The sequence below is a fragment of the Helianthus annuus genome, chromosome 5, assembly GCF_002127325.2.
Source record: "Helianthus annuus cultivar XRQ/B chromosome 5, HanXRQr2.0-SUNRISE, whole genome shotgun sequence".
NCBI lineage: Eukaryota > Viridiplantae > Streptophyta > Magnoliopsida > Asterales > Asteraceae > Helianthus > Helianthus annuus.
In genome coordinates this window covers 159039843-159059146 of record NC_035437.2, presented here as the reverse complement: position 1 = coordinate 159059146, position 19304 = coordinate 159039843, and the positions used below count along the sequence as shown (strand labels likewise).

At 39.4% G+C, this 19304-nt stretch overlaps 1 protein-coding gene and 1 long non-coding RNA gene across 11 annotated transcripts; both read right to left on the bottom strand.

Moving 5' to 3' along the window:
- Window positions 1-267: 267 nt before the first annotated feature.
- Window positions 268-3053, bottom strand: LOC110941680. Of its 10 annotated transcripts, XR_002594315.2 has the most exons (8): window positions 2689-3053; window positions 2500-2566; window positions 2066-2137; window positions 1870-1959; window positions 1592-1648; window positions 1266-1442; window positions 1004-1126; window positions 269-732 (listed from the first exon to the last, which is right to left on the bottom strand). It is a non-coding gene; the product is annotated as an uncharacterized LOC110941680 (long non-coding RNA). The 10 variants fall into 10 exon arrangements; XR_002594312.2 differs by having other exon boundaries at window positions 1870-2137; XR_002594314.2 differs by lacking the exon at window positions 2066-2137 and having other exon boundaries at window positions 271-732.
- A 1218-nt stretch (window positions 3054-4271) lies between these two features.
- LOC110943852 lies at window positions 4272-6108 on the bottom strand. The gene is made up of 5 exons (XM_022185582.2): window positions 5919-6108; window positions 5670-5833; window positions 5144-5587; window positions 4472-4528; window positions 4272-4347 (listed from the first exon to the last, which is right to left on the bottom strand). Exons 1-5 carry the CDS (start codon window positions 6063-6065, stop codon window positions 4272-4274), a joined length of 888 nt encoding a protein of 295 aa, XP_022041274.1. The 5' UTR covers window positions 6066-6108.
- Between the last annotated feature and the right edge of the window lie 13196 nt (window positions 6109-19304).

The window sequence follows — 19304 nt, the reverse complement described above, 5'->3', positions numbered from 1 at the left end:
AATGGTTAATAGGTGTGGTGAAATTGAGTTGAAAATGCGGTGCTGAAGCCGCATCAACAATTTGCGCACCATTAATTCCGGTTTTTGAAGGTGCGGGTGGGGAAACCGCAACACTTTATAAACCAGCTGCACCTTTTATTTCAATTTGGACCACACAGCATTGACTTTGAACCAATAGCAGCTTGCGAATTGGCAACAACATTCGCATCATATTATCTTTAAACTGCACCACTGTTATTAAAAAAATATTTTTTTCCTTTTATAAATTTCATGATTTTTCATTTATATTTCATAATAAATACCCCCAACAACAAATTTTCAACTAATATTGAAAACGTTTCCGAAAAGTACATGTTTCTCGAATGAAAAAAAAACGAAACACAAACTTATACAGTTTGACACAATATACATGTTCTCTAAATGAATCCAATAAAGTTTTCAACCCAAAAACTTGTCAAACCAGCCGATTCATACACCTTGCAACCCGAACTGGGCTCGTCAAACCTTGCATCCCAATCCGTAGATGCCGCCTACCAAAACATAATGTGACATTAACAAAAAGAACTTTAAAAATATGAAACTAATAATGCTAATACACTTTGGGATTATGTGTGTAGTCTAAATGAATCCAATAAAGTTTTCAACCCAAAAACTTGTCAAACCAGCCGATTCATACACCTTGCAACCCGAACTGGGCTCGTCAAACCTTGCATCCCAATCCGTAGATACCGCCTACCAAAACATAATGTGACATTAACAAAAAGAACTTTAAAAATATGAAACTAATAATGCTAATACACTTTGGGATTATGTGTGTATGTTTTCTGAATTTGACCGTTTACCTTTAATCGAGTTCTATATCAACACGCGCGCGCACACACACTTACACACATATATACTACATACACAGATATAAGTGGGTTTTTATTTGACCCGTTGGAGATAAAATAACAATTAGATGTTGGAGATAAACTAACTATCAGATGATAGAATTTGGGCTAACCTTGAGACATTTTTAACGATTTCATTCCGGGCCATTAAACGCCTTGTGAATCAATTCCCACATTAATTTTAAGACTAATTCTTCAATTTTTGATTGCGGATGTTTCTCATCTTCTTTCCATAACTAAACACATTTCAATAAAATGGCGAGATCAAAATACATATAATTTATCGCAATAGACATGATTAAATGCTCGAAATTAAATACAAAACTTCATGTAAATCAAAAATATAGCACTTTTAATGAGTGATCGAGTACTTACCAAAGTCATGGACCGTTCTCAGGTCTGTAGGAATCGGACAGACCAGAAACGTGCAATGTCTAACCCGGTGTGCTCATTGCCGGAAGCCAACATCGCCGCTGCTATCATCTGTATTCGTCCCTCTTCTTGCCTAAGCCTAGGTCTAAAATAAAAACCCCAAAAAACAAGAGGCAAAACCTGGAATCAAAGGTGTTGAGGCAATGACACGTGTTAATGACGTACTTATGTGGTTGTTAACACTGTTCATTCCCTTTGGCTATTAACATATATTAATAATTAATTGACAAATAATTCATATATCTAACAAGTTAAAGTATAATACATACCTTGGTTTCCAACCATAAAAGCAATACTGCTTTCGCCCCTTTTTCTTTTCAACATACCTATAGTAAATATTAAACAAAAACAGTTAATAAATATATTTACAATACAACACACCATTCTTTTTAAACTTTGACTAAACTATCTTCAACATAATCAACTTTTTAGTACAACTTTGAATAATTATCTAATCATAGTGCAAAGGATATCATGAAAAGAATAAATAGTTTGATCACCATATAAAAGTGAAATACTGGTTAGAGAACATGAAAGAATATCATACCAAAAAGAAAGTTAACTTTAAGACTGAAGTCTTCGGCCACAAACTTGTTTTTATATCTTTCAAACCCTTCGATTGTGACCTGCAGTACAACTACACAAGCAAATACAGATGTCTGTACTTTGAATTAAAAAATATAGATGACAGACAGCAGCAACATTAGATAACAATTCAATTGAATTATAAACAACCAACTCACCTGCTTCTTTAGTAGATAAGAATTCTACTTTTTATTTACTCACTTCAACAAATTGATTGGTTTCATGAAAAACTGATGCATAACAATAGTTAAGTAACAAAGTTACAAATTACTTAAACACAAAAGCAAACAAAAAAAACTCTACATGGCTACATGGAATCTCTGTTAGACATATTGTCAAACATGTGGTGTGCATGATTGAACAAAGCAATCATGTCAGCAAAGCCCCAAATTCACAATCCATAAAACTAGATTATTGTTGTTATTTAACTGTACATAAAAGACCCCAACCTTTGTCACATAAAAAAACCTAACCCTGCATTGCATCAATCTTTAGAGCTATTCCTTAACAAAAAACGTATAATTTAAATACAACTAAAACCAAACACACAGAGAGATAAACCCTAGAAGTTAACCTAATAAAAACCACTTACCAGGACATAATGCCCACAGATCCAACGCCGTGATTAAAAAAAGAACAGACTGAGCCAAACATGCAACCTATTATTCGAATTAAAAACCCTATCATGTATAGAGCTCAATTGATGAGGTGAACCAAAGATTATTGGCTATAGGTTCAATGATAAGTATATGAATCTTAAGGTATAATATTAATAACTTACAAAGACAAAGCGTGAGTATTTGTGGTAATAGAGCCTGAAAGGATATTTTCCGGCAAAAGAAATAAAGAGGAAATTTACCGACAACTATGTCACTCAAAACTCCGAAGTTGTAATGATCAGATGAACATGCATATACGTATCTACTATGTGAGATTTAAAGAGCGAGAAGCAAGAGGGGGTTCGTCCGCCGGGGACGGCGGTGTGGTGAAGGGTCTGAGTCGAGGGCGTAAAAACACGGGAGGGAAATTTTAGTGAATGGGAGGAGAGGGCTGCCGCCGGTAGGTTAGGGTTTCGAGGGGTGTTGAGAAACTTTGGGGGGAAGAAGGTTTTTTGCTAATGAAAATTTTGGGGGGAACAAGTTTTTGTGACTTATGTTTGGGAGAAAGAAAATTTTATTTTTGTTTCTCTTTTTTTAATTGTTATTTTAATCTTTAAAGGTGCGGCTCAAGTCAAAATGGTGCTGGTGAATCTTAATTTGGTGGAAATCAGATTTAGAGGTGCGGTTTTTAGTGGAACCACATCATTAAAAAACAACTCATCACACCAACAAAGGAATTGTGTACTAGTGGTTATTAAAAAAGAAGACTACCAATTAATGATCCATATAAGTTTACCAATATACCTTTACACTAATATTAAATGCAAAAATTAAATGAAGTAAAATGAAGTTTTTTTATTGGTTGAAATTTCTTTTTTTTATTCTTAAAAGTTCGTAGATTAGGTATTTTTTTGATAATTTAATTATAAAAATATCTTTCATTATAAATTATAAATATAATAACAAAGCAACTCATAAACTTTTTGGTAAGGTTAATTTCAAAAATACCATTATCATTAACTTTATAAATTAAAGATATATTTGAAATAAGAGGTGCGAATTTTGTGGAAAGGTTTAGTAGGATCTAATCTAAACTTAAAGATATATTTGAAGTAGGGACTAATATTAAGATAAAAATTTTAAAATAAGCAATATTGTCATTCTATAATATTAGCTCAATTTAAAAAATATTAAAGTATCAATTTCCATTAAAAACGGTTATTCTTTTGAAGGATGATATGGTGATGAAATGTAACTTCTTTGGAATAATTTAGTAAAGGTAACACACACACACACTAGGAGGAAACCTGCACTGTAACACCCCACACTCTCGTTATCAAGAGAAGGGCATTTTGGTAAAAACGTGTGCCTAATAATTATTATTATTATTGTCATTATTATTATTATTAGTATTATATTTGTTATTACTACTAGAGGGCAGGCCTGTGCGATGCACGGCATGACCAAAAGTTAGTGTATTTTTGGTTGTGTAGGTGGGGAAAATGTTTATGTATGGATTAAAGATAGTTAGTAGAAAGACAGTGCAAGAGAAGGCATACAAAATGTGCTAATACCATGTACCATGACTTGTCACAAAAAAGTAAGGCGTGCATAGAGTAGGAAAATTCGTTGCGTAATCCATTTAAGAGTAAGCATGTATGCCAAGTTTTAAAACATACATTACAGGGGGAAAAGCTTAAAAGTAGGTCATGGAGTTCCCGGTTTTATTCAACAATTCAAGAAATCTTAAGGCGTTCATGCATGGCTATGTAGTTGACGGTCCACTTTCACCTGGTGCGCTCCCCACGGAACCATCTGAATACGAAGCTTCATAAGTAGGGCTGTATAATAAAGAAGGGAAATATTAGGAAGAAGTTTAACTTGGATTACACATATATTAGTAGCTCCTACGCCATTATGTTGTACAAAAAATTGATAGAATGTAATGGTGGTTAAGTAACATACCTTTCACATGGAGCGCTATCCATAGAACCATCTGATTCAAAACCCGCACAAGTAGGGCTGTGGAAGAAGGAAAGGGAATGTTATACAGTTATTTGGCGTGTATAAATAGGAGAAAAAACATGACCCAATGATTAAACCTAAATATCCAAAAGAACAGAGAAGTTTAAATAAAACCACTACAAACTTAATCGTAATAGACGTAAATAAAGGCAACCTTACGGAATGTGGGAAGATAGGGGTGGGCTCGCATGTATTCTTAAATCGAAGAAGCCTATATCAAGTCCAATGTTGTAGTTCGTTACTGTGTTTGCAGCTGGGCCTCCAATAGGCTGATCACTTATAAGGATCATGTTTCTGGCCAAACTAACGTTGGTCATTCGGGCGGAAATGGTATATTGACTGGTCAAATTTCGACCATTGCATTTTGTGGTTTTGTATGAGATAAGGTTTGTCCTTTTTTTTTCAATGTTACTATAGAAATATAATTGTTATTGTTTTCATATGGTTTCCATTTAATAAGTAACATTTGTATTGCGAGGCATAAAGAAATAAATATGATGTTCGTAGCATATAATATTTGATTTTGGACGTTTTTAAAAAGAAACCACAATTGGAGATGTAGTTATGTGGTTCAGTGATTTTATCAAGTAAAAAGGATATACAGAAACTTACATGGACTTTCTGTTCGTTTCTTTGAGCTTAACTGGTGTTGGTATTGTCATCACCCCTTTATCCAGCCTAGTAATGGGAGCAGGACTGGTAGGTCTAACAGGTTGCCAACTTGTTTCGTCTGGGAGTACACGCTTGCAGTTGAAGCTCTCAAAGGTGCCATGATTGTAATATGTGGATGTGTCGACTTGGATGGTTCGGGTGGTGCCCACCAGTGAGTGCAAGCAGTTTGGGAGCGCTGAGATGCCATCATTAGAGTTCTGTATTATGACTGGAGTAAAGCTAGCCTGGATGTTTTCGGAATAAACGGTGTTGATATGCGTGAGACCCGATTCCACATTGAGTATATTCTGAGCAGTGGTGTGTGTTAGTATCTGTGCAGTGTCATCGAAACACACGATCACTACACTTGCCGTGGAATCTAGGACATCAAGTTCAAGATGGTACCTGTTAAAAGTTTTTTTTTTAGATGTCAAAGTGTACAAAGGCTTTTGGCAACGAAGATAACAATAGAATATCAAAACCAAACCTTGCCCGAGGGAACATAACTGGGTTTTCACAGCCAGCACACCAGAGCTCCCCTTGATCAGCAAAGACACCTTTCATGCATTTCCCGCCTCTACACATAAGTCTAAACCATTGCTCGCTATTACGTACGCCTTTAATTACCACACGACAATTGAACTCAGCACTCTGCATGGATTAGAAGAAACATCTTTTATGTATGGACAATAATGGCTACGGGGGAAACGGTTGAAATTATAGAAAGGGGTGATACCGTGTGGTGTTTATTTTCTCGGCCATGGCGTAATATGTCTTCAAGCTTCGATAAACTTTCTGAACAATTAGCAACAGCAGTGTTTTTCTTCATTTTGGCAGATGTTTTGCGATATGCAGTCTCCGGTTGCAGCATGAAAGGGTTCATGGTTGAATGTAGCCATGTATTTATAGTCACATGATACGTAGGCTCTTCGGATCACCTGCGGCAGTTTTGATTTGAATGAAAATTTAATCAAAACCGTTATGGAATAGTTAACGATGTCATGAAATTAATATCTTTTATTTCTATAGTTCCTTGATTTGTTAGTAATTATTATGTGACCTCTCAACTGATTACCGGTCTGTCTTAAATGGCAATCATTTGAGTAGTAAAAGGGTTAATAATTGATCGGTCCAGGTTATTTTGATGTTATGGAAACTGAATATGAGAAGTCTAGATATGCATAAAGCTATAGGGTTAAATAAAATGGATGAGTTAGCAAGATATCTCAGTAATTCAATTAGCTTTGGTTGTCTTCTGTATTATACGGAAAATAAACTTAGGCATTATTTTAAAGTACCTGATAGTAATCAGCTATAGCAGATGCAAACAACAACTCCAGCAACAAATAAATCAGTAGCCGAGTTCAGTAAAGTCCTCAAAAAACGGACCGCTTTTATTCAACCGTTCAACAGAATTCGCCATAAACCGTGACCGCCATTGACAATACATAGTGTATTATATATTTCATCAAACTCTAAACCGTGACCGCCGTTGGCCTAAATATTCAAGAATTATTAAACCAAAGTCAACCCATATTAGATGAACTAATCTGAAAGGGGACCAGAAAATGATATGATCAAAAGCTAAAAATCAAGAACTGAAACAATTTTGGCCTACTTTGGGCATACCTTGTGAGGCCGAGCAGCTCAGCAAACAGTAGCACTGTTCGCCGACGAACTGGGTAGAAAAACAATGTGAGCAGAATAAGGAAAACTGTTTCATATTTTTTATAGGGAAATGTACAATAATATGAACTATGAAGGCTGGATAAGCACCAGTTATGCTCCGTCTTTTCCGATATGCATGGTTGTGTGAAACACGACAGGAATTTGGTTAGCATATCTTCGAAGTGAACAGCAAGCTAAAACCACAAAACGCCCAAATAAGAAAGCAGCATAAGCACATTAAGATGTATAATTTAAAGCAGTTCCATTATCAAGCAATAATGTCCAAGCAAAACCGGGTTTCCAGCAGTGGTCGTTGCATCGGAAATGGTTACAGACACACCCACTGTGTTAGACATCATGGCATGTGTTACTTTCATCGCGTTTGCTGTAACAATCGTGTCACTTGCCCCAGCAGTCCGGGTTTGTCTGTGTTGAATAGTTCGAGGTGTAGACCCCCGTGTCCGATTGTTTCAACTGCGGCTTTTACACAACTTATCGGTTTCTGTACCAATTGGGCTTTCGTCTGTATGGCTGATATATAATTCCTGGAAAATGAGGAAAGAAACCAGTTTTAAGAAACAAACAAAAAACATTTTAGCCATTTTTCTTTTTTGAGAATATATGGTAATATGAACTATGTAGGCTGAATAAGCAGCAAGTAGGTTCCGATTTCTCCGTCACTGATGGTTGCGTGAAATACGGCAGAACTTCGGTCAGTTTATCTCCGGATGTAATATTGGATGCCCATGTCAATTTCGAAACCAAATAATGATTACCTGGCCAGAATAATTCATAGCATTAACATAAGTTCCATTATCAAGCAGGAATGTAAAGAATATAAAACCACAAAGCACCCAAAGGAAGACACCACTGTAAAATAATGCTTAATAATAATGACTTACCAGGGCTGAACATGTTTCAAAATTCATCGTTTGATATTATGCCAAAGTCCAGTAAAAACAGCGACAATTTGAGGAGTTGAAGTGATAATAAGAGTTCCTTGAGTCCCCCTCATAATCGGCTCACATTTCTATATAACCATGAACATGTTAGAGTGAATGTTATAGTGAGTTGGATATAACAGTAAACAAAATAGTATAAGGTTCATAAACCGTTGATGTGTAAGTGTGTAACCAGCTCATGAGGATCCACGATGGCGCTACAGTAACAGGTTAAAATGTTTGAAACAACAGTTCGTACGGAAGTATATGACCTCCACCCTCCTAGTGATAGGTGGCACCCGTGACCCAAAATGTGTGGCTGACAATGTGTTTATACCAGTAATAATTAGTAGGCTTCGAACCATCGTTACCATTGCTTACTAAAACAGATAAATAAACCAAGCAGACCATGTATCTGAGTTAATTCCACACACATTAAAGCTAAGAAATAAAAACAACATCAGTTTTTGGAATTTAGTGGAATCTGATCAGACTTACATTCGTACTGCATGGGGCATATATATAGCTGTTGCGGCGTCCTTATTGATACGCTACATGAATAGTTGGGCCTCGGAGGCTAGACGCATAATACTTAACGTGTCTCGTATATAGCTGTTGTGGTTGGGACGGGTGGGAAAAAATAGAGTTTAGGGCATGTATCAGTCATTATGTTGGTTTAACGGTGGTGGAGGCGGAGGAGTTTTTTTTTCAGCCCAAAAATACACGGTAGGGCTAGGTATTGTTTATTGTCGCCGATCTGAGGTAGTCAAATTGTTAAATGTTTCTTTGTAAACGATGTTTCTGGTATGGTTTGTCATGCCACCATTGCCATCCCCGACGATGACAATCTTTAGACCTTCAGGTGTTGTAACCCGTGAAAGTGCGACATATAGCTGGCCATGGCTAAACACTGGTCGGGATAGGTAGAGGCCAACAACTTTTAATGATTGCCCTTGGCTTTTATTAATCGTCATAGCATAGCATGGTTTTACTGGGAACTGGTGCCTTTTCATAATAAATGGCCATTTTGATTTAGTGGATGAAAGCGTTATCCTTGGTATTAATGCAGTATCTCCACGGTTTGACCCGGTAAGTATCCTAGCTTTGATAACAAATTTCCCAAGGTCTGTGATGATCAGACGGGTGCCATTACATAAGCCTTGGGAGGGGTTCACATTTCTTAAAAGCATGATAGGGAGACCTTCTTTCAAATCCAAAGCGTGCGGTGGCATACCTGTCAATGTCAAATAATTAAAGGATTTGGCCGGTGGCATTTTTTTTTATTTGTAACTATTATTTTAGTGACTTGCGGTGGGGGATGGGGGGGTACCTGGGAATGTCAAAGAGTTTAGGAATTCAGACGGGTAGAGTTGTTCCTGTTCCAATACATCCGTGGATGCACGACATATTTCGTCGGAGCTCTTGTAGGTCTTTGTGGTCTGTCTTAATTGCCGAAACATGTAAGCATTGATTTCATCCGCGTCTACATTGCGTGGGGTTAGTATTGCTCTTTCACACAAAAAATCATCATCGCCCTGCCTTTCTGTAAACGACGGGAAGACAGCGTTAACAATCGAGTCCACAGGAAGGGCACAACTATCAATGATAAACCTGGCGGGTATCTCGATCCAGGTTGGTTCATCTTCACCTTCTTTGGCTTTTGAGGGAACAATTCCATCACCGATTTCTAACAACCATTTGTTGAAACATTGCCTATCAATGTCTACCACAACTGTTGAGGTGTATTCGTTGACACGCATACTACGGTGGAGAGTGAAGAGTTCACAATTTTTCCACAGATACGATTTATTTATGCATGCCTGAACAACATCTTCTCTTTTTCCCTTTGGGATGACGGGAAGGATTTGCCTGAAATCACCACCAAGTAAGATAGGCATGCCACCAAAGGCACGTTCCCTGTTTGTGGCGGAACAAAACCCCAAGATATCTCTAAGTGTTTTATCTAGTGCTTCAAATGCAAATTTTTGCATCATTGGTGCTTCGTCCCAGATGATTAACCGTACCTCCTGCAAAAGTGTGCCAATTGGGTATTTTGTTTAATGGAACACGTGCTATTGTGAAGTAATTCTAAAGGGATAGCGAACCGGCTATGCGCTGTCCGACCACCGGGTAATAGAAGAGACGCGATACCTGATGTGTGGGGCCAGGTAAAGTTAGTAAAAAAAATGGAGTTGCGTGCGCAACCACATAGATTATGGAGTATGAGAATAATTATACAACATGACAGAATTATTTTTTTACCTGAAGATGCAACCGCAAGAGCAATTAGTCCCATCGATCTCAAACGTGACAGGATGGCTCTGTATAGGAAAGTCTTGCCTGTCCCACCCGGACCATAGACGAAATAAAACCCTCCTTTGTGGGTGGTAACAGAATCAATGACTGTGTTGTAGATGGCCGTTTGTTCCGTGTTGAGTGATGCATATAATTGTTCGTGCTCGTCTGTCATCTTTTTTTTGTTGTAACTCAACTCTTCCCTGATTAGACGATTATCCATCCTATCGAGGAGCGACGTATCTGGCTGTGGCATATCCGGGAAATCCACCAATGATTTCCCGCTTTTTTCCAACAGTTCATTTAGTTCAATCAGGCAGTAGTTCTTAAGTTGGTCGTCCGATAAATGTAGCCCTGGGAACATGTAGAGTCTACGTTTCATGTATAAGATATCATCTGATAGTATTTCCCAATTCTGTGACCACAGTTGCGATGGGCGGTTCACTTCGCAAAACAATAACATGGTAACAAATAACTCCCGTAGCTGGGAGCCGGATGCCCATAGTTTAGCCTCTGAAAGAGCGTCATTCCATTCCTTGTCATCATTAAGCAAACCATACGCATAGCAGGCTTCTTTGAACGTTTCATACACGATACCGTCGACCGTTTTTATTTCTTCAAAACTTCGGGGCCCTCTCACAATCCCTAACAACATCCTTAAGTAATACTTTGGCCCAGCTGCTGGATTGCAATACACGATCCGCCCAATTGCTGGCCGTTCCAACCGCGTTTTCCATACCTTGTTATCCTCTTGCTAGACGTACTTTGTTGGTATCTCGGCGTACGTAAGGTTTCTTGCCGCTGCATCTCTGCTGTTCAACGCAAACCATTGGGTGAACATTGTGTCTCGTATCCCGTCACGGTTTAAAAGGGCTGGCAAGCTGTCCGAATCACGTAACGTGAGTAGATGTTGGTTAGGTGTATGGAACGTTAGTTTCATGACGGATGGGAATGAGTAATGTATAGGGAATGCAAGCATTCTCCACACAGCTTCACACGGCGATAAGTACCGACAATCCAAATAGTTTTTAATCTCATCAACCTTAACAATCTTTTGTGAACGATTTTCACCATCACTGCCAATGTTTTCTTGAACAACCATTGTAGCCCTGTCTGGCCCCTTGTTTAAGTATTTAAAAAGGTATTTTATCGCTCGGGACTGGTTGCACCACTCAACATTGATGTGTGATTCATACTTTAAAAGGAGATAACGGTTGTATGGAACGACAAACCGGTTGTCAAGTTTCGTTTTACCCTTTATAAAGAAAATCTTCGTATCTCGACGCCGATAAACCGGGTAGCCGTCTTCGTCAATTGTCGTTTCTCGATAAAATGGCTTTAGGAAGTGTTTCATACATTTTCCATCTGTTGTACACGGAGCACTGCGAGCGTCATTCCCACATGGGCCATGCAACATGTAATCTGTTACAGCCTTATAGCCGGATGGGTCGTCAATTTTCGATGGGATCTCGGCTGAAATCAAGTCATCTATACCAGCAGGCGTGTGAGACACGGCAGAATGTTCAAGCCATATTAAAAGGTGCGCGTGGGGTAGGCCTCTTTTTTGAAACTCAATTGTGTAAACAACTGTATATAACCAGTGGGGCAAAATTCGAAAGACAGAGAGAGTAAAAAGAAGGAAATTATAAAGTTTAGAAAGGTTAGTATTTGTGGGAGAATTGATAGCAAAATAGAGAGGTAAGGCATTACAAAGTTTACCTGATTTGCAGACGCCAAAGATTTGTTTCTTCATAATATCTTCAATCAAGAAGGACAGTTTTAGTTTAAAAACGCGTGATACAACATCTGCACGGTCATGAGACTTTTGGCCTGGTATGAGAGAGACCATGTCTTCGATTTCAGGCCACTTTGGGTTAGCTGTAAATGTCACAAACAGGTCGGGGTTCCCAAAAGCACGGCACAAAGCCATGGCGTCTTGGTAATTTTGGATCATATATCTTGGGCTTCCCGTAAAGGTTGCTGGTAAAACTATGTGTTGTCCGATAGCCTTGGCATTTGTATCCCCACGCGTCACAGCGTCACAAACATTATGATAGAGTTCAACGCGCAGTTCATTTTGGTTATTCCTCATCCAACGCAACCTGTGTTCCTCGATGGCCGCGTATGAGTCAACCAAATATTGTTGGAATAAACGACCGCCTCTTAAGAGGGTGGTGCCTTCATTGTTGCGATAATGGATTCTGTAGCAGTAGTATTCCCGCATCGTCACACATTGTCGTTTAGTAGACCGACGTCCGGTGTTGTCGTGGTAACGTATTCGTTCGTGGAACCCGGTCTCTCCGTACGAAAACAATAACGGGTATTGTAAAGGCATGTAAAGCTGATGTAATTCTGATATCCGTTGTAGCGTGCCGTTCTGTGTACTGACGATAACGTCACGTGGTTCGGTGTTTTCTCCAAAGTCGTTTGTGATAAGAACAGCAACTTCAGACACGTTAGGTCGGTTGTACTATGGGTTGTTTGTTACTTGGCCGAGTAAGCGTAGATGACAATTGTTGCTTTCATTCTGAATGCACCAGTCGCGTGCCATGCGAAAGGCGTTAGCTAAAGAACTGTGGTTGTCCAGCATCCTGATGAGGGACGCAACAATTGTTTCATCACATGTGCTGTGAGAACGGGAATCCCCAAACAAAGCAGCTATACGGTTATTGACTTCGTTTTGTGTGTCGTAGAAATATAGTTGAGCATATCTGGGTTGTTCACCTTCAACTGGCAGCATGGACCCTATTCGGTGGTAGTTATGCCCGCTTATTCGGAAGGTGTATAGGCTTCTACCACTATTTATAGCATGATCAATCTTTCCCCCAAATGATGTGAAACAGAACATGCTATTGTACACTATAATATGTTCTCTGAATCTAACTGTCCCTGGGTCGTTATAATCAAGTAATGATCTTAATGGTTCAGGAGCTTCAAGAAGGCGAGCAAGCAAAACCTTGCCATCCTGGCAGCACGAAGAGAAAGTCGTCCCATAAGAGGACTTTGTATTTTTATTCCTCTCTTCATACCACATGACCGCTGCACAGTTATGGCATGTGAAGGTTGGACGGCCAAGGCTTTCGTATGTAACATGCGCACCTATATTTTTTTATCAGGTAAACGTATCATAACGTACACATTCAAGGCAGCGAGGCAAACAACAAAGTATAGACAGGTGCAAGAGGGAACAAAGCGTGTATGTTCAGGAAATAGGTGTGTAGGAAATAGAGTCGGACAATACCTGTTGATGCAAACGCTGCCCTACGTGGGGTACGTATACGAACACCTGGTAACATAATAAAATGTGGCAACGTTATTTTGATGTTGTATGGTAGAAAAGGCAAAAGTAATGCCGGGTAAAGGGTAGTGATGGAGTTGTACCTTCTGTTTTTTTAGGCCGAGAAGAGCGCAGACGTGATGGACCAGCTGCATTCTGATGAGAATGCTGTGTTGTGCAGGAAATATTGTCTGGGGAAAATGTAATAATTACAGAAATGGAAAAGGGCAGTAGTAAACATCGTAGATAACAGGGCAGACCTTGGGCAGACTGGGAGGAAGAATGTCTTGGCGGTGGGCATAAAACAGGCCGGATATCCGCTGTGTCGTCCCGTACGATGTTTTTACCTGTAGCATAAAATTCAGGGGAAAATATTACAGTAAACCTTTGTTAACGGTAAACAAACAGTTTACATGACATGTGGAGGTATTTCTGTTTATCCAAAGGACCTCCCACATCATTCAGGCAAGTTTACGGATTATAACATGTACAACAAAGTATTTATGGGTTTGTCTACCATGTAGGAAGCCGTTGACAAATGCATGAGTCGAATAATCGAAATGGATTTCCGGTTATTTTGGGACTGTATTTTGCTTTCTTTATATGTATTTCTCCCTTTTTTTCGGCTGGTTTTCAACAGAAATGGAAAAGTCGCGAAACATGCGATCAGGTTGATTTAGTCTGTTAATTTGATAATCTGTGTTTCAGTTGCAAAATATGATAAAACATAAAATTATTGGATCAGAATTTGCTGGCCTAAGATATGGATACCGTTGCGAGTTCTAGATCACATGTAGTTTGTTGGAATTTAAACTGAAACAACTCACTAAGATGTTGACCCTACTGGGATGGAACTGTTAAGAAGTTTGTAGAAATTATTTATGTAAATTAATTGCGTTCGAATACAGAAAGTAATAGAAATCTAGTTTTTAAAAATGTAAGTTTTAAATTTACCCCAAAGTGTAGCACTTGTTTTAAAAAGTATCTTATACTCAAAGTCACAGTTAAGTTTTTTGTTTTAAAAAGTATTTTATATTTAAAGTCAGGTTTAATGGGTTTATACTGTACGTAAAAAACAATCAGAGCTGTGTATATGGGGCTAACCTTTCATTGTCTCTCCTGCTCCCACTTTAGCGGTAGTACCAGTACCCACTGTAACAGTCGCCGATTGTACCTGGGTGCCACCTGTAAAAGTGACAGGATACGCAGATAGGTTAAACAAAGTATAGCGGGTAGACAGCGTCTAAATAACCAACTATGAAAGTTAATTCCAATACATTGAGTGTGGGTTGATAGGAGGGGTGTCAAAACTGAAGGGCTTAAACTGTTGGCAGGCTATTTACAGTTTTACTTTGTGGGCACACGCATGTCGGTAAGCGAACACGATAGCCAAATGATTTTCTTTTCAGGAACAGTATAACTAACCTGCGTTGGGGTCAGGAGAGGGAGTCAATGCATTTATGTTAGATAGGGTAGCCCCACAGTATGTCATCGCCTTCCCATTAAGGCCCACATAGTTACGAATTTGTATATGAATAGAATGTTTGCTACCGATGATGTTATCATTGATGCAGTTGTCAATCAACGTAAGAGCGTAATATGTTTGTATCTTTCCGTTAGGCAACGTATGGGAACAAAGGCGGGCCTGTATCGAATCACTAACCACACCAGAATTGGCAGGCCATAACCTGCAAACCTCGTCTTTTATGAGGGATCAGAAAGGGCCAGAATTCAGTATTTAAAACTCCATATGCGGGGTGGGGGGCTACAATGTAATTATAAGTTTGATACCTCTATGCACTCCAGCCTGGTCAAGCAGTTGTAGCCCACAAACGTATTGAGTCATCCCCTCAGGCATAACACGTGAATGTGTATGAAAAGTAAAAGCGTCTTTAAGCATCACGAAGGGGTGCACAGGCAGCTGCATGTTACATACAATGTTACAAAATACATAGCCCAAAATGAAAAGTGAAAAATGCACCTGTACTGGTTTGGTTGGGTACGTGGGGGGGGGGGTTGCAAACTAATTACACGTGAAGGCAAAGTTAGAGATCATACCGCAAATAACCCTTAAAGAATGCACGTTAAAGTTGGTTTCAATTTTACATTTATTCTTGGGACACACCTGTTTTTTTACCCAAATAACAGACATAGGGACAGGCAGTCAGGAAAGGTCATATGTCATAAGGTATTTGTTTAGCACAAGTCATAATTTGCCTATTCCATTGCTGTTTGTAATGCAAGTTTCCAGGTAGGTGTCGGTGAAGATTCTAGGATGACACGGTTATCGTTTACACGTTTGTATTCATCTATATGCGGCATTCAACATCTTAGATAAAAATTCATGTAGGTTTTATATGATGCCAAAGAGACCGGGAAGGTGGGAAAATAACATATGCCGCGAAAATGTAAAAATCACAGTTTTGGTCTGGGCACAAGCCATAGGCATTGCCACATTATTTGTAAACACAAAAGAGGAAGTCACAAAAGTGTAAACACTTGAAGAAGACAGGAAAAGAGCATCGCCATATCAGAGGGAACCCTCCTTAGCATCGCCGCTATCGTCCACCATATCATTTACTCCCGCACAGTCAATGGATACCTCATCAGCATCGTCATCCAATTCTTGAATGCAGCTGCAAAGAAACATGGGAAGGCATGTATTGGTGCAAAGTGCGTACATGTAAACGTTCGAAACAGGGTACGATTGGTAGGTGCAACTTACAGCTTTCTAAGTTTCCGTCCAGATCTGGGGGTTGGGGGCGGGAGGTTCGAATCACGCTTTAGGGAGGCAGATGGGCTTCCATCCAAATCCGACGGAACAACATTAACACTCCCACCTGTTTCATCCATACCAGGCCCAACAATCTTGCCGCAATTGAAGCTCTCATATTCTCCATAACGGTAGTAGGTGTGGCTCTTAATTTCGAAAGTGTGCTTTGTTCCAATAAGGGCCTCGAGGGCGGAGGGTAGTATGGGAGAATCAATAGAAGTATCCTGCATACCAAGTACAAAACACGGAAAATTATCATAGAAGGTTCACATATGCTTCAAAGCCACGCTGTAATGAGAAGCACGAATACCGTCAACTGTTCCTCAACTAAGGATTTTGCAGTCCTCTTAACCAGCTTCTCAGCAACTTCATCAAAGAGGGTGACAACGGTACTCATTGTTCCATCAGTTACATCCGCTTGAATGCGAAACCTAGCATGGTAGAGTAGTTCAATAACAATGGGGTGGCGAAACCAAGTTGTGTTGGTGGTGTAGGTAGAAGGGCACCAAATTACACCGGCCAACAAAGAATCATGATATCAAATGGAAAGGGGAACAAAGTAATGAGTCTGTGACTGAGATGTTGAAGTATATACCTCGTTCTCAGATAATCAACCTTTGATTTACACGCCTTGCAAACGAAGTAACCTTCCTCTCTCGTTAGTCCCTTACGACACTGGCTACCGGAGCACGTGAAAAGATACCAGCTGTTCTTGGTTCTGATAGACGTAATTTCTACAACATTCCGGAAAAGGATGGCCTACAACGGACAAAATAAAAGGGCTAGTTAAGTGAGGCGGACAGGGTGTGGGGGAGGGGGTGTATGTACGGTTTTCCCACACATAGTAGGTGAATGCGTAGGTCATGTTGGGGAGGGTAAGCCCTACCTACGCACAATTGGGAGGTTAGTCAATTCTGTTTAGTAGTTCATGAACAAAAAAGCAAGAACCCCAGCTGTCGTGGGGGTTTTTTTTCTAGTAAAAGCTGAAGAAAGGAGGATGGTGTGAGGCCAATGGCGTTGGTTAACGCGGGAGTTGTGGTGGCGCCGGTATTGGTCATGGGGGTGAATCTTGAAATTTAAAGCGTATGCTAACTATGAGGGTGGATGGTTTGTATAGAATAATAGTTGGCTTGACATACGCTGGGCATATTTTGAGGTTTCAATTCAAGGCTGGTGAACTTGGAATGAGGTAATGATTAACTTGAGGCCTAAAGAAATATGTATAAAAGTTTAAAAACACAATAGAGAGTATGAGAGTTTATTAAAGTATATTCTTTTAAATTTAGTATGAATAAATACCTTTTTTTTTATTTGTCGGCACGAACCCTGTCCACAAGTTCTTGTAGGGTACCAACACAGACCACATCCTCGGTGACTGGGTCGTTGCTATCTCCCATAGCTACACAGCTGGGAAGCATACGTTCATATTCAGTTGGAGCAATAATCGTATAAAAAAGGTAATTAAAGCGTGCATGTCAAAGGCTATACCGATACCTTACAGATGACTTAAAAGTTTGCAGTGCGGGTACATCGGAGCCATCAATGAGTATAGTTGACGATGAACTGGCCAAGCCAAGGACGCCTGTAGTGTGTTGAGTCAGATAAAGACCTTTCAAGTAATACACACAATAATTAACGTTTAGGGAAACAATCGTACCCAGGTAAAATTTTGCACTCATGGAAGTAAGGATCAGGCAATAGACAGCCGGGTTTTCGGCCTTCTTCTTAATCAGAGCATCACCCAAATGTCCCCATAACGTCACTCTAACTTGGCGATTGCTGTCAGGATCAAAAGAAGTCAAAAACCTTAACACTTAACTGAGGTTAAAAGCAAGACCAATTTGGCAATAAGGATGAGGCACTTACCGTTCATTGTTTAGATTAAACTCAACCGCGCGAGCACCTGATGCCTTCACAGATTGGGGGCCAACCTCAGTAACATCATATCCGATAACATCTGAAGCGCATCGAAAATTAGGCTGAATTAGAAACGTGTCTATTAGGTAGACCAACTCAGGTCTGAGCGAAAGTCAACTGCGTAAAACTAATTTATCCGGGTCAATTATTTGATTGAACCATGTTACTGCTCTCAATGGCAACTATCAATGGGGAAAAATAATCAGCTATCAATAGGCCCACAAAACAATGTAATAAGCCATTCATTGTTATAAATGATACTATTCAGCAGCCAAATGTAAACATGGACCGGCTAATGGAATTTGGAATTTAGTTAGTAACCAATAAGTAGTCTAACCTTTATTAGTCGTTTTTTGAACATAAAAAAAGTAAACAACAGTATGACCAACATGAGAAGAGTAAACATACCTACAAAATACTTGCCCTCTGTTGGTTCGAGGTCCTCAAAAGCGGTAAGTAAGAACGGGTAGCGTGTAAATGAACCACTCGTATCGTCAACCCTCTTAACAGTCGTGGAGCCGTTCAACCAGATAACAAAGGGGCTGTCTTTTAAAATACGGTATTGATCGGTGCGTTGGACCGTAAAACCCTTGAGTAAATATACACCCCCCTCCTTGAGTTTGTCAAAGAAGTAGTGTGCAATATTATTCCGCGCGGTACAATGAATCATACCTCCCTATGCAAACCAAACAATAGACTTTCAGTAGTGATGAACTGTGTTAAAGGAAAAGGGTATGGGAGTTAAAAGGGGGGAGAGGTACCTTTACATCGCTGACGACATAGTCGGTGCTCATGTAGCGTCCGTTGACATTTGTTACGTCCCACTTTCTACAGACCATAACAGTGATGGGACCGGTACTCCCTTCACGGAGGTCAGTAAGTACCATCTGGTTGCCAACACCAATTCCCGCTGTATTGACACTAAGAGAGGTAGCCATGATAGTAGAGTAGCAAGTGTGAATATGGAAGTACAACAATAGGGAAGGAGGAGCTCATATAATAGAATATCAGCCCATTCACCTTCCTAGGAAGAAGCTAGTGACTAATCAATGGAATTAAATCCGACCGTATATTATGGAGGTATGTAAAAAGACTCATTGAATGATCATGCATTTATCATATGCAAATAGTCTCATTAATGAATATCCATCACTAAAACCACAAAATCTATATATAAATATGTGTTGAATAAAACTTATGCATGCATATTGTTTGTGTTCTTTTATTTATAAAGAGGATGGTAGGTGAGAC